The sequence below is a fragment of the Colletotrichum navitas genome (genome assembly GCF_030913465.1).
Source record: "Colletotrichum navitas strain CBS 125086 chromosome Unknown LY79scaffold_29, whole genome shotgun sequence".
Taxonomy (NCBI): Eukaryota; Fungi; Ascomycota; class Sordariomycetes; order Glomerellales; family Glomerellaceae; genus Colletotrichum; species Colletotrichum navitas.
In genome coordinates this window covers 93403-107592 of record NW_026850575.1, presented here as the reverse complement: position 1 = coordinate 107592, position 14190 = coordinate 93403, and the positions used below count along the sequence as shown (strand labels likewise).

At 46.1% G+C, this 14190-nt stretch overlaps 4 protein-coding genes across 4 annotated transcripts; 2 read left to right on the top strand and 2 right to left on the bottom strand.

Moving 5' to 3' along the window:
• Nucleotides 1-161: 161 nt before the first annotated feature.
• On the bottom strand, nt 162-640 carry LY79DRAFT_669679 (uncharacterized protein; the record flags this gene model as incomplete). The annotated part of the gene is made up of 3 exons (XM_060563678.1): nt 162-393; nt 447-502; nt 578-640. 3 exons carry the CDS (start codon nt 638-640, stop codon nt 162-164), a joined length of 351 nt encoding a protein of 116 aa, XP_060414170.1.
• A 1768-nt stretch (nt 641-2408) lies between these two features.
• Nucleotides 2409-3553, top strand: LY79DRAFT_197445 (major facilitator superfamily domain-containing protein). Its single transcript, XM_060551434.1, has 4 exons — nt 2409-2574; nt 2639-2960; nt 3037-3389; nt 3446-3553. Coding segments are annotated over exons 2-4 (591 nt in total). The 5' UTR covers nt 2409-2574; nt 2639-2724; the 3' UTR covers nt 3448-3553.
• Nucleotides 3554-4522: 969 nt separating this feature from the next.
• Nucleotides 4523-5003, bottom strand: LY79DRAFT_553758 (uncharacterized protein). Its single transcript, XM_060557804.1, has one exon. The coding sequence runs from the start codon at nt 4930-4932 to the stop codon at nt 4711-4713; it is 222 nt and encodes a 73-aa protein (XP_060414168.1). The 5' UTR covers nt 4933-5003; the 3' UTR covers nt 4523-4710.
• A 6774-nt stretch (nt 5004-11777) lies between these two features.
• Nucleotides 11778-13486, top strand: LY79DRAFT_515356 (major facilitator superfamily domain-containing protein; the record flags this gene model as incomplete). Its single annotated transcript, XM_060554702.1, has 6 exons — nt 11778-11961; nt 12020-12117; nt 12193-12324; nt 12381-12505; nt 12594-12974; nt 13027-13486. 6 exons carry the CDS (start codon nt 11778-11780, stop codon nt 13484-13486), a joined length of 1380 nt encoding a protein of 459 aa, XP_060414167.1.
• Between the last annotated feature and the right edge of the window lie 704 nt (nt 13487-14190).

Here is a 14190-nt window from a genome sequence, read left to right as displayed (position 1 = left end):
CATGTTTCGCGCCCGCGGGCGATGTGGTATGCTTATACAGTCCATTTTGGCGTTCAACATACATAATTATTTATCCATACATCCGCTACTGTTTGAAGTGACAAGAGGCTTTCCGCCACCAGCATTGGGTTGTGCAGGAACATTCTCAATTACATCGGTTGCTATACTTCTTGATCTCCAATTTTGGGCACGCTGTTTCTCAACCTTCCAGTCACTTCCTTATCTTGCGTAAAGTCCACAAAGGAGCTTCTCGTGGCCTCTAGCTCGGTCAGCCCTTTCAGGCTCGAACCTTCCCCCAGGTTGGCCATGCTCTTCTTGTTCTCGGCGGCGAAGCCCACGGGGAGGATCATGCCGAGGTCGACGGCGACGCCGGGAGGCCCGCGTGAGGGCGTCCTGGTATGTGTTGATAACGCAGTGGTTGGACTGCCCGCTCCGCCCGACAGGACAGGACGCAGGTAACATCTGGCGCAAACGGGTATGAGGCTTTGCGGCTCGGTTCGACCTGTCATTTTGTTAGTTCGTTCCTCCCAGCCATAGTCCAGATCTACGATGAGGTGATGGCTCCGGAGATACGTACCGTTACAACGTCGTCGTCACAAGACTCAAGCACAAGCTTTCCGGTATGCGTGCCCGCCTGCATGATCTTGAAGCCTTTGTGATACCTGAGTAGGAATACCGGTACAGCGGCTGTGGTGGTGCAATGGGTCCATCCATCAGCAGATCTACGACGTCCTTGAGCGCCCGGGTCAAGAGAGCCCCTTGCTCAAGGGGCTGGAGACTGACGTCGAAGAAGTATCGCTCTTCCTGAAGGGGCCATGGGGAGGCCGTTCTTGGAGAAGATGTCGGCTCCTATGACCTTGCCCAGTTGAATCGCCGCCTGCCCGACCCCGCTGGCGCCTCAGTGTATGAAGACGCTCTCACCGGTCTGCGACTGTGGAGGCGCAGGCGGATGCGCCACTCTGGACGGATTTGATGTGTGTTTCTGGAACAATGCCCTCGACCCTTCGACCCCCACTCTGGCCTGTCCGTTCCATGTGCCTGCCTTCATGGGCCGGGCCGCCCGATGAGTTCGGACGGACACGGGCCCGCCTTCCTGTCCGACTATACCTATGTGGGTTGCGCACTAGGTATTTACCTACCTACCTACATTAGGTAGGCAGCTACTTACTGTACATAGATATTGCAGTATGCACGTATACCTGCCTATATATGTATGCATTAATGCATGTATGTGCGTGTGTCCACCCCGCCATCGTGCAGCCTAAGCCCTACCTGTATACTGTGCCTTGTGTATCCACCCGCCGGGGCGGGGAACGGAATAGCGCACCGGTACCCGCAAGTGACCCACATACATACACACGGAAAGTCTAAACGCTGGCAAAATGCAAAATGTACGACCAACAAACGTTGCAGGCTGATGGCAGCATCTGTAATGCTTTTGATGTGAAGATGCGCCAACCATGTACAGTCCACCGGGATTATAAATCTTAGCGTGGTGAAATGACCCAGGAAACCACAAAAAGGTTGCTTTCCTCTAGATCTATTGGAAGGGTACCTCTACAGAGTTACTTTATCTCTAAGGTACATCACTAGATCGACTTGATTGAGATGTAAAAATACTTACTCTTGCTAGATGCTTTGTAGGAACAGAGTGTGCTTGTTATACTGTACGTGTAAGCAGGGCCTGTAACAAGCTAATACTCAGAATCCTGGCGGACTGTACGACTCTTGTCAACGCCAACTGGACAGATCCCATGGGAGAAAAGTGCTTAGAATTCAAAGCTGACGTGTCGCCCCCCTTAGTTTGGTATCTGTGCGTGGGGGGGTTTTGTGCCTGCGGTTTTCTCCTCGTATTCGTGCCATCAGTTGATACCTACCTAGGAGCAGTTACTTGTCCATATTAGCTTTGATGAGTCAGACACTGCTTAAGGGGGGCTTCGTTGATCCCAGCAGCTGAACAACGACGGCCAAGGACCAGTAGTTACCGTCATTCTGCACGCAACGAACGCCAAACCAACTATTATTCCCTTTCTCTTCCCGAGTCTTTGACCCCCCCCCCCCCCCCCCCCCCCTTCCTGGGCGCATCTGATCCTCACGCATTGTAACCTCGGTCCGGCAGTACATGGTTGGCTGGTGCAGATGGCGCAAATACGCATCCCTTCGTCCTCTGACAGACCACCAATACAGACCACAGAGAGCCCCGGCGATAGGCTTGAAGAGGTCAACTTCGATACCGTTGGCGCAGCCGATATCTCAGCGGCTGCCTTAACCCCTTCCGATAACAGACTGAACGAGCTGACGGACGTGTCGAAGCCAAAAGTATACCATACCGGATGAAGGCTGCATGCTTTAACTGCAGGGTGACTATCTCCCTGTGACCATCGTTGCCTGTCGCGCCAATCCCATCCGAGTTTTGTTGACTGGTTTATTGTGCTATAGCCTCTGTGTTGGCTTGTTGCTGTTGACGCTTGGAGACAACCATTGTGAGCACCTCTCTGGTGTCCATTGTCGATGACCTTCACGGTTTTGATAGGTCCAGCTGGATTGTCACGTCGTACTTGCTGACCTATACCGGTAAACGCTCCGTCTTTCAGTTGAGGTGCGCCATGTCATGCCATCCTTGCTAACCGGGTTTAAGGCTTCCTGCCGCTGTGAGTCATGCCTGCTGGATATCCTCCTGCTTGACAGGCCCCCCTTCAACGATCATCGGTCAAATCGTTATGCATGACACTAACTGACATGTTTGCAATCAGTATCATTTTTCGGGCTCTCCAGGGCATGGGAGGCTCGGGTATATACTCTCTATCTACTGTCATGGTACCTTTGATGGTTCCGCCCCCCAAGTATGCAGCCTACATCGCCATCTTCTCGTCCGTCTTTGCCATCTCCAGTGTTCTTGGCCCTATACTCGGCGGCCACATAGCAGACAACACCACTTGGCGATGGGTTTTCGTCTTCAAGTAAGTTTCCCGAGGCCTGACCCCCACTCCACCGAGACTTTTGCATCGGCTTATTGAGTGGCCCCCAATACTATAGCGGACCCGGAGGAGTCCTTGCAGCCTCACTGGTGGCCTTCTCGGTGCCTTTCGGCTTTCCCTATGGGAGATCCACCATGTCATTCCGCACTCTGGTGTCGAGGCAGACGTGGGAACGTGTCGACTTTGTTGGCGCGTTCTTGTCCTCGGCCGCATCCATCCTCGTCATCTTTGCTCTTGAACAAGTCGTTACCGAGTACCCTTGGAACGGCGTCGCCATTATCACTGCCTTCGTCTCGTCCGGGGCCATGTGGCTGGCTTTCGTGGCATGGGAGAGATGGATATCGGCAAAGGACGGCGTCTGCGAGCCCCGTGGCGACTTACCTCGAATAGGTTCGTCTTGGGTCTGCTCTTGTGAGTGCACCCCGGAAAAGTGCAATGGATGATGTCTTGCTAACCGTCTGGTACAGAAACGGATTCCTTACGGGATTCCCCTTCATGACTGCAATCATCAACATCCCGCAGAGGCTACAGACGGTCAACTCCATGACAGCAATCGGTGCCGGTATATCGCATGCTGCCTCTGCTCCTCCTCTCCCCTGGAGTACTCAGCCGTCATTGACACCTTCGTCCACGTGTTTTCATAAACCCAGCACCACCGCCGTCCCCAGATGTACATCAAGTCAGTCATTAGCATTTTTGGCTTTCCACAAGATGTACTCAAGACTGTGGGCTCTCCATCGATAGCCCGGCCCGCTTGTTATGTTGAACTGGGTATAGTGCCGCGGTATCTCCTTCGCATGCTGCCACCTGACATGTAATGTGGACGCCTCACCTGCGACCCCTTGACAACACGCCCCGCTGATCCCAAGAAAGCGTTGAACCATTGACACGTTTCGTGAGCTGAAGTTGATTCCAAGATAGAAGCTCGTGAAAACCACGCCCTGTTTTCTCAACGAAGGTACTTGTTTAGGTTTTCGTGACAAGTTGTCGGGCCGGGTGTAGGCCAGGACCGGGAATCAGAACAACAACGTTCTCACGGAATCTTTCATCGCAAACAGACGTTTTCTCAATTCTCTGTGCTGTGGTATGGACTCCCTCCTCGGTAGTGAGCGTCGTGTGTCGGGTGGGGAAACGGGAGGGAAAACAGGGGGTAGACTCCGACATGGGGTAGATTCCGTAGATTGAATATGGAATAGGGCAACCCGTCTTGGGGGATTCTTCTAAAAGCTCCCTAGCCGGGGTAAGAAAGCCTAAAGCTCAAAACTTTTACCCGTAACCCGAAGTCTAAACGGCGGTTTGGGCCAGGGTATATTTAGAAAATAAGAGAATAGTATGTATCAAAAAGATATATAGGTTGTAACATGTAATACATTTAGAGGAAACTAGTTCTAGTAAGACAAGTAGAGTGTTGAAATAGAAACAGTTTAGACAAAGACCCCTGAAGAGGCCTAAGTAGTTGGTCTAGTGATTAAGAGGCTGTAGCTCTAAGATGTCAGAAGCTGTGATTGTATTAAGTAAAGGCCTTCACGAATAGCTTGGTTAGGGTTTAATTGTGATAATTATTCCAATCTACCTTCCTCCTAACTTCTTAATTCCGGCAAATTCCCCTTGTACGTGTCCTTTGGGTTATAGTTTATCCGTCTGCAGCCCTCCCGTTGGTGCCCCCCTAGGCACCTGAGATAGTAGCAGTATTTGCTATTAAATAATTTTCCCCTTAGCAGCCCAGTTATGCCTACCAAGGCGAGCCGTGAAGTCGGGTGCACAAGCTGGTGCAATATGCAGGCAACTTGTCATTGTCGTACTTCCCGGCCATAGACTGATAACAGGTCGCCATGCATCGTTCGTATTTGTCGTTACGTTGCACCAAATGAGAGGTACTCGGTTCTGTTGGAGGAATAGTAGCACCAAGGGTAGTGCCAATAAAGAAGAGAGTGATGATTGATTTAGGGTTCATTGTGTTGGTTAGATGAGGATACGTTGAATAGAGAAGTAGAGTTGATAAAAAGCTTGAGTTGATGTAAATGTTCAACTTGTTTGAGGCTGTTGAATAGAAGGAGTAAATAACAAGAAGAAGGATAGAGAATATATAGAAAAAACCTATGTAGAGAACAAAGAGTAAATTATACACTTTTTATTAGCTATATAGCTATTATAGGCTATTCTTAGTAAAAAAGAAATTGAGATTGATAACATTGCTGTTGTAACTCTAGAGAATTGATTCTGTTGCGATGTTGACCATTGCAGATAAATATCGGAGTTATCGGGTTAACCCCAATGACTTATTGCCGGCAAATCCTTGGATATTTGGCCATAGATTCTCTGAGGATTTGTGGGCAATAAGTTGGTTATTTAACCAACTAACCCACAATAATTATCCTTCTTTTCTTTACATATAATAGAGAACTATAGTTACCCCTATTATTTATTAATTACTACTAATATATATAGTTAACTATATTAACTTATCCCTTAGTGTTACTAGCAGATTTAATTAATATATCTTAATTATATCTGTATAATGTACATAATAAGTAAGCTAGTTACCTTAAGAAAGGTGGGGTTAATTAGGCTGGGCTGCACACAAAAATGCTGTTATGTAATTAGTAAGAGGCCTTGACAGTTTCCTAACAGCATTTTTGCGTGCAGCCTAGCCTGAATAACCCCACTTTCTTAAGGTGGCCAGCTCGCTTATCGTGTACAGAGTACGTTAAGAGTAAAGAATTGATAATTTTAGATAATAACCAAAAGATTCTACACTTTTAAACTTTATTAATACTTGATCACTATAAGTAGATTAGGATAATGATATTTTTCTAACAATATCCCTGGGCGAAGGGGAGAGATGCCCATGGATCTATAGATGGTTGAATCGGCAGACCCTTGGCGATGCGTCGGCCCGGCCGTCGGCCCGGCCGGCCACATAGATTACCCCTCAGCTGGGCCAACCAGTTGAGGAGGTCAAGTTAAATTCTACATCTAATACACCCATAAGTCAAGGGTACAGGTCGAATGCCAGAGCGATTTGCTCAGCGGCCAGTGACTAACCCTATTTAGAAGGCACTGCCACCACCGCCACTGCCACCGCCACTGCAGCCACAGCCTATGTCCATAACCTATGCAAAAAACACCCTTTTTGCTGCAAATCCACTATTACTAACAGACGCCTACAATGCCTAAGATTAAGCCCTTATATTTAACCTTTAAAGAGTGCTAGCGACGTGTATAAATTTACTATTATAATAAAGGCATTGTCTTTTCATTAAAATCAACTATATAATATGATAAGTTTTAAATTAATTATAGCTATTGTCTTTATTTTGCCTTGACTTGAAATTAATTAAATAAATCTAAGGAGTTTTTAACTTTATATAACTTTCTAAATCTTAGCCTTCCTATTAGTTAAGTCAGAATGCTGTTGTAGGCTATTTTTTGCTGGCGCTGACATAATGCATTCCGAAATAGGCTTAACCCACTGGTCGCCGAACAAATCGCTCTGGCATTCTACCTGTACCCATAAGTCAACGCACCCCCTAGCGCCGCACTCCCACATCCGCTGCACTTTACGGACTTCGCCGATTCCAGCATAAACGAGACAATATGTCAATTAGTACTACTTTGGGTAGCGGTTAACAGGCAGACAGATTGCGGGTCAAACCTTAGCATCTCAGACTATCTCAAAGTACTGACCCACCTCCTCTTAAGTCACAAATTCTCCACACCACCAACTTCAAATTCTCCACACCACTAACTTCACCTACTAACTTCAAATCTTTAACTCCTAAGTCAACAAAAAGAAAAAAAAGCTTTTTTATTAGTATAGTCTATAGTATATATACTCTAGTTCAAAGGGTAAGTTTCAAGGGGTAAATTTCTCTAAAAAGTTGATTTGTGCTATTATATTCTAGATGCACCTTAAGCTTATAGAGATATCTCTGTTTTCTTCTTTTTTCTGTAGGAAAAGGGTAAGCTAGTCTATGCATAGGTCTGTGCGTAGGTCTGTGCAGGATTAAGCGAGAGACTTCAAGAGGTACTTTGATGACTCAAGTGCTGCCCCGCAATCTGTCTGCCTGTTAACCGCTACCCTACTTTGCCAACCAAAATTCATGCTGAAAAGATTAAAACTCAGTTTCTTGCGCCCGGGCAGTCTTTGCGGCCTCAAAAGTATTCTGTTTTTCTACCTCACGTGACTTCTGAATAAATAGCCTTAATATCAACGAATACACTATTAGGGTTGGTGTCACAGGACAACACAGAGATAGATAGGCAGATAGGAACAGCCACTGGATGAATCCCCATCCGGCACGTGAATCTCCACGTGCCTATAGGTATATATCGCCATGCTGTTGTTGACCTCCACAGAGGAGGTCAACAATGAAGACACTGACCCATCTACCTCTACGTTATCCTTGACTTCGTTCAGCTCCTTGTGAGTGCTTGCCTTGCTTACTGCTTTGCTGTTACGCTTCACCTTCGCACTGCGTCACTTCACATCAAGCTGGCGCAATACACTCTGCCTATTACAGTCCAGCTAGTCATGTCAAATCCAGAATAGCTGCCAGGAGGACTGTGTCATCTAGGGCCTTAATATAATATTAACTTACTATCATCTTAGCCTACTAGCTACTATTTACTAAAAGCTAGTATATAAAGAGAGAAGTAACCCTATTCAGATAGAATCTAGGAGAAGTATCTAGAATGTCTAGTCTTCTTCTCTTTTTCTCTAGGCAAGCAAACTAGTATAAAATAAGACTAACTATAATACTGGAATAGGGCGGGGCGATTAGGAGATTGACTCGAGCGGATCAGAGATATGAAGACGCGTTAAAGGAAGAGGTAGTTATTCCGATCGAGTAAAGAGCCCATATAAGGGAGACCGATCGCATAGATAGAACATCAATAAACCTTTTCCTTTCCTTTTTAGACCTACCTTTTGGCCAGATCAGACCATAAACCTTTCTTCCGTGAGCTAATCGAGCGTGATAACACAAGACGATTGGGAGTTTCACTCCTCAGATCGCGTCTAGACTTTGCCTGATCGGAAGCTCTCTTCTCATGATCGAAACATCAAGTGTCATCGATCTGAGGGATTCGATGCTCTGATCGAAGCAAGCCTTCGACCGATTGAGGAAGCATCTTGTGTTACCTTAGGGGTTGTTGGTGTTTCTCCTCAGATCACTGCACCGCATAGGTCCCTCCTACCCTGCACCTTTCCAATACTCTCTTTATATCTATATCTTTATTATCCTTATATTCCTCTATATTTCTACCATTGTTATCCCATAATCTTGCTTCTATATGATATATCTTTATATAAGAGATATACTCTCTTATACTGTGATAGGGTGGCTTGGTTTAGCAGCCTACGATCCAAGCCAGGGATAGCTAATCTAGGCAATAGATAAAAAGAGAAACCACTGTCGCTACAGTAATCAATAGATAGAACAACACATAACATACAGTCCTTACCGCAATGCTGCTGCCTTATTCTTAATACTTCTCTACAAACTTGTAATCTTGCGATTTCTTAACGAACTTTTGCCCTTTTTCAGTTTCCATCTTGGATTGGGTCTGAGAATCACCGGACCTATTTACTCGTGTACATATCATTAGGATCAGAAGAGGTTGGAGGTTGGGTCGGTTTTCACTCCTACTTTCATTCTCTCTGACCAGTGGTCCACACACTTCGACAATATCTTCTTAAGCTATTATTCTCTCACCAAGAGACCTAAGTGTTACGACCCAACCATTTGGGGTGCTGGCTAGTGCAGGAGATAATGAGGCATGTGCATCATTGTCAGGTGCCAGAGGTGGGGGGCACCAGGGGACCACCAGCTATGGGGCCGCGACCGGGAAAACTATCATCCGAAGGTTACACAAAAGCAGAGTTTTCAGGAACTGGAGAATTAGGAGAAGGCAGATTGGAAAATAGTCACAATTGACCCCTAACTACGCTATTCGTGGACTCCTCTACTCGGTACGGTAACCTCTCTGACAATCATTACCGAAGTTTTTGTTTTGTGCCAGAGTTGGTTGCCCTGACCTGCTCGTGACACTAAGCCTACCTATTGTGCTAATAATAGTTTACTAGTTTATAATAGAAACTAGACCTAACACCTCTCTATCCTTATATTCAAGAGTCCTTAGTGGTAGAGAGAGAGGTAGGGTACTAGTATAGTAAGAGAAACATAGGAATAGTACTAGTCTCTAGTCTCTAATTACTACTTTACTATTATATCAAAATCTTAAATCGTTGGCAGATAAGAGCTGATTGCGGCGCATCTAGAAACAGGCGGAGGACGTCAAGGCGCTGCCGTTCTGCAGCCGTCAGGATGCGCGGCTCCATGCAGTAAGGATTCTAGTCGCTGGACGGCGTAACTCTGTAAAAATAAGCCTAGTGAACGTTTTCTATCTGTGGTGTACTACAAAACAATGGCTTTATTCAAGTTGCTTTATTTAGTAAGAGGTAAAGAAGTAGGTAGGTAAAGTGATTTTGTCTACACCTTGTCGTTAACTGTCTACTAAGGAGGTTAGCGGTACGACCAGTAGGAACGCGTCGAGATTTCTTAGCGGAGCAGCATAGGCGGGACCCCGTGAACAATGTCAGCCAATACCAGGGCAGGAATCGCGTCGAGAAAGTCCAAGTGCAAAAAGTAGACTCATAAAGAAATCCGACCAATGGTCGTATAAGGCTGCCGTTTTTCGACGCATTCCGTGTCGGTATACTACAGTAGGGCCTTCCAACTAGCTATAATATAGCTTTTCATGTTTCGTAAGATAGGCCTGACCTGGTAGTCCTGGCTCTTGTCTTTATTAGCTTGTAGGATTATATCTATAATTAATAGACTGATAGTAGTGTCTAATATGTTGTTATTAGTTGTACTCTATAGGACCTTAGTATGTTAAGCTTGGCGCTAGACTGCTTGATAAAGTCTTAGTAGAATAGTAGCTTCTGAAACAAGATCTCTTCTGCTTATGCTACTGTGGTCTGTATCATGCCCTAGATGTTAATAGTGCTAAGTTAGCTTCCTTTATATATGATCTTGTCCTTGTCTTAGTTGACAGAACCTTGTGCTGCTGTTCTGTTATACGCCCCTATGATAAAGCTCTGTAGTTAGAAGATGAACCGTATTAGTGTTGTCTATGGCCCCTTGTCTGCTATTACTATGAACTGCTGTGTTATGTTGGCTACAAGATTGAAATAGCTTGGCGCCTGGTCCTCTGCCTTCTTCTGGCTCTAGCCTGCTTGCACGGGCTGCGTGACTGCATTAATCTGCTGGTCTACTGCGCACTTTATAACAAAGAGTTGAGCTATTATTGTGTTGTGCTAAGAACGACGCCGTTAGTCGCAGAGCAGCAACTAACGCCTTCTATAGGACCTATAGGTCACAACATATTGTGATGGCTGATAGCTTAGGCGTGAAGCTGCTGAAGTCCTCCCACCTGTAGTCTGCCCTGATGCTGAGCATTATGAAGAAGCTGATGAGAATGCTGTTGTACTTAGTCCCCTTAGTCTGGTGATTGAGTACTGACATGAACATGCTTGTGACCCCCTCTTCTAACCTGTCTGTCTATAGTAGCTTTGGCTGCAACCCCTTCTGTGTTGCCTTGGGCCTTGGCAAGTTCCTCCCTAGCCTTATTAGCTGCCTTTACTACAAAGTTGTATGCCTCCTACTGCCTTGTTGTCACGATATATAAGCTACTATTACTGCCTATGTAACTAACAGTATTGTTTTGTTACGTGACAGTTATGGAACCAGCTCCTACCTGCTATATGCTATAATGGCATATGTGTCAATTTAAGTGCAGTAACTAGCTATAGATCTTAAGCCCCGTGGGTTCAATTCCTATTAGGGTCCCTTGGTCAAAAATCCTACTAAAGTCTATATAGATCTTCACCACCTATGATTGGCGAGATGTACCCAACTAGGTTTTCATCAAAAATGTGTTCAGATCTGACTTTCTACAGTGTAGGTCAAATCTAGGGGGTATATTACGATATATAAGCTACTATTACTGACCACGTAACTAAAGGTGTTGTTTTGTTATGTGACACTTGTTGTGACCCCAAACGGCGATCTTTTCTCCCATTTGACGTAGGAGTGTGATATGTTGAAGTACAAGTTATTGAGACATGTTTTGATACAAGGGAATAAAACAGCACCAAAATTGTCAATCTTTTGCCCCGATCAAGCGACAGGGCACGATGAAGTGCTGGTTGCAGCCTCCTGGCTGATGGGAAGCGGAGCGAATCTCACGTTAATGATTGCCTGGTTTGGCTGCAGCTCTGCAGACCCTTGCTAAAAGCTTTTGTCTGAGAATGAGATATGTTGGACCTGCAGAAGACCTGGAGTCCTAAGAACGGAGTAAATCCCGCTGAATAGGCCGGTGACGAGTCAGAGTAGCTAGTAAAATACAGGCCAAAAAACTTTAATTGTCTATCCAGACTAAAGACTGGCAAGAATCACCACAGGCGGGGGTACAATGCGACTCTAGTAAGCCTATACGGCAGCTAGAGGCAGACCTGATCTAGTATGGTCAGTCTGGGGCATTCCAACTAGGTTTTTCCTATGACCCTTGTTGTATTCTCTACCTCGTATGTTGTACCTACTAATGAAGCGACAAACACACACGTGACGCATTCAAGTTTATCGGTCTTTTCTCTCATATTTTCATTAGTTTAAGCTCTCCAAGCAATTCTTTCTTACATATTCAGGTTAAGCATCAGCAAGTTACCTTGGTGCTTTTCACACCGCTCTATAGACTTCTACTCATTCACCAACAGCAATGATTTCCACTAACATGAATCTCATAGACGGTAGGGAGGGCGACCAAAAAAAGGAAGCTACATTGACTCTCTCTGTGCTGACCTTGGCCCGGGAAAATTCTGCCTCAGAAGATCTCCCGCCGGACCCGCCCTGTGATTCTGGAATAGCAGCTTGGTCTCTTCTTGCTTCTCTTTCCTTGATCAACACGATAACGTGGGGTACGACTTTGATATAAATCTTGCGAAGCCGTCGCCGTACTGACTAGTGCTTTCTCAGGCTTTGGAAGCGCCTTTGGCGTTTTTAGGGAATACTACTTCAAACACAAGCCCATGGCAGGGAATCAGACCGTTGCCTCGATAGGTGTCATGAATCTGGTAGGTCTATACCTCGCCCTCTCTAAGGTATACATACATAAGCACGGAACTTCTGACTCTAATTCGTATGACTAGGGCACTGTCCAAATTATATCTCCTCTCCTGCTTTGGTTTCTGGGTGGCCGTCCACACCAGAGGAAACCGATGATGTGGGTTGGAATGGCGTTGGTTTCGGCAGCCTCGGTTGGTGCCGCCTTTTCAAAGACGGTACGAAGAGCCACGAGAGTTTATGAATAGTCATTTAATGTGCTGACGCTCGACAGCCCTTGCAACTCATCATGATGCAAGGCCTTCTCTATGGCATAGGGGGCGGCTTGCTGTTTGCGCCCTCTATAAGCTTTCTAGACGAATGGTTCCTTGAGCGCCGAGGACTAGCGAACGGCCTTTTGTACGAAAAACGACTCCCCTTGCCCCTCCCTCGCACCTGAATATGTAATGCGCACGAGAGGATTAAACTAACAACTGCTCGCTCATAGCTTTGGTTCTAACAACATTGCAGCTGCTGGCTTCTCGCCTATCTTCTCCCTATTGCTGGAACGATTCGGCCCCCGTACGGTACTTACTGCGTGGGCGATTCTTGCCGCATCTGTTGTATCTCTTTGTATCTTACTTGTGAGGCCCCGGCTCACGAAATACGACGAGACTAGAGCGAAGGTTTCCTGGGGGCCGTTCAAAAAACCACTGTTCGGGATCTTTGCCCTTTCTATGGCCCTCCAAGGCCTAGCCAGCCACATGCCAGCAGCATATTTACCAAGCTATGCCACTGATGTTGGAATGTCTACTACTCAAGCCGCCCTTCTCATCAGCTACCTCAGCCTGTCCGGCATGGTTGGCCAGTCTCTTCTCGGGGCTCTTACGTGAGCAAACATCTCTCTTATAAACATAGTAATACCTCTGACGGAAAGATAGAGACGCTATAGGTGCTTTGGTGCCCCTTCTCCTGAGCACACTTATGAGCACATTTGCACTCGTTATACTGTGGGGTCTGGGCCAGGCTTACTGGACCATGGTGCTTCTTTCTATTATCTTCGGGGCCTTTGCATTCAGTTTCGTTGTGTTAAGGAGCCACATGGCGGCAGCTGTTGTTGGAGATCTAGACCACCCAAACGACGAGCTCGTGGTATCGGGCGCCTTGCTTTCTATACGTGGTGTAGCGGCTGTAACATCCGGTTACATTGGGGCTGCAGTTACTGCCAGTGGCGAACACTTGGGAATACAACCCGGCTTTGGTGCTGGTAAATGGCGCCCGTTAGTTATTACTTTGAGTGTTCTAATGTTTGGGGCGACTGTGGGCGCATTAGGATTTTTGAAAAAAGAGAGGAGGATGATTAGAGTGGCTAAAAAGGATGGAGAATCCTCACAGAGGTAAGGTTCTTTCCCAATGTAGCAATATGGCATATAATTCACTAGAGAGTGTCAAAAGTTGGTAATGAAATCAACCTATTCCATAAGAAAAGAGCAGTACAGACCTCCATAAGTTAGGGACTCCTTAACTTCTTAATTAAATAATAATAAAGAGTAGGTAAGTATTTCCTTTAAGTGTCCTATAAAAAGGAGCATGCTTAAGATTTACAGACTAGTACAGGCTTAAGAAGTATAAGATTTAGCTTGTTATGTTACAACGCAACAGAGCACTCAAAACACAAGCCCTTTGCCACAAGAAGGACTCTTAAATGAAAGTTTGCGAAGGCTCTCGCATTTGTTATAAAGTGCGAAGAGAATCGTGTTGCTGACGATTCACTTGACAACGTCTTGTTAAGGTTCCCAAACGGACTCGGCCGAGATAACATTTTGCATGATGCATTAAGATCGGCGACTTGACAAGGAAAAGCCTCGATAGCGGACCAGATATTGGACAGGTATTCTGATACAGATATCAGATTATTAGCGGTGCCGCTTCAAATCGCCAGCAGACATCACAAGATAGTAGATCGGCTAATCCGAGCCATTCGCCACTATAGGCCGGAGGAGAAAGCATTCGCAGCTGCTATCTTGGGCAACAACGATGAAAAAATCGAGGGCTACCTACGCTAAAACCGTGCCGAAATCTTGGAGCAAGCTCTTCAGGCCGCG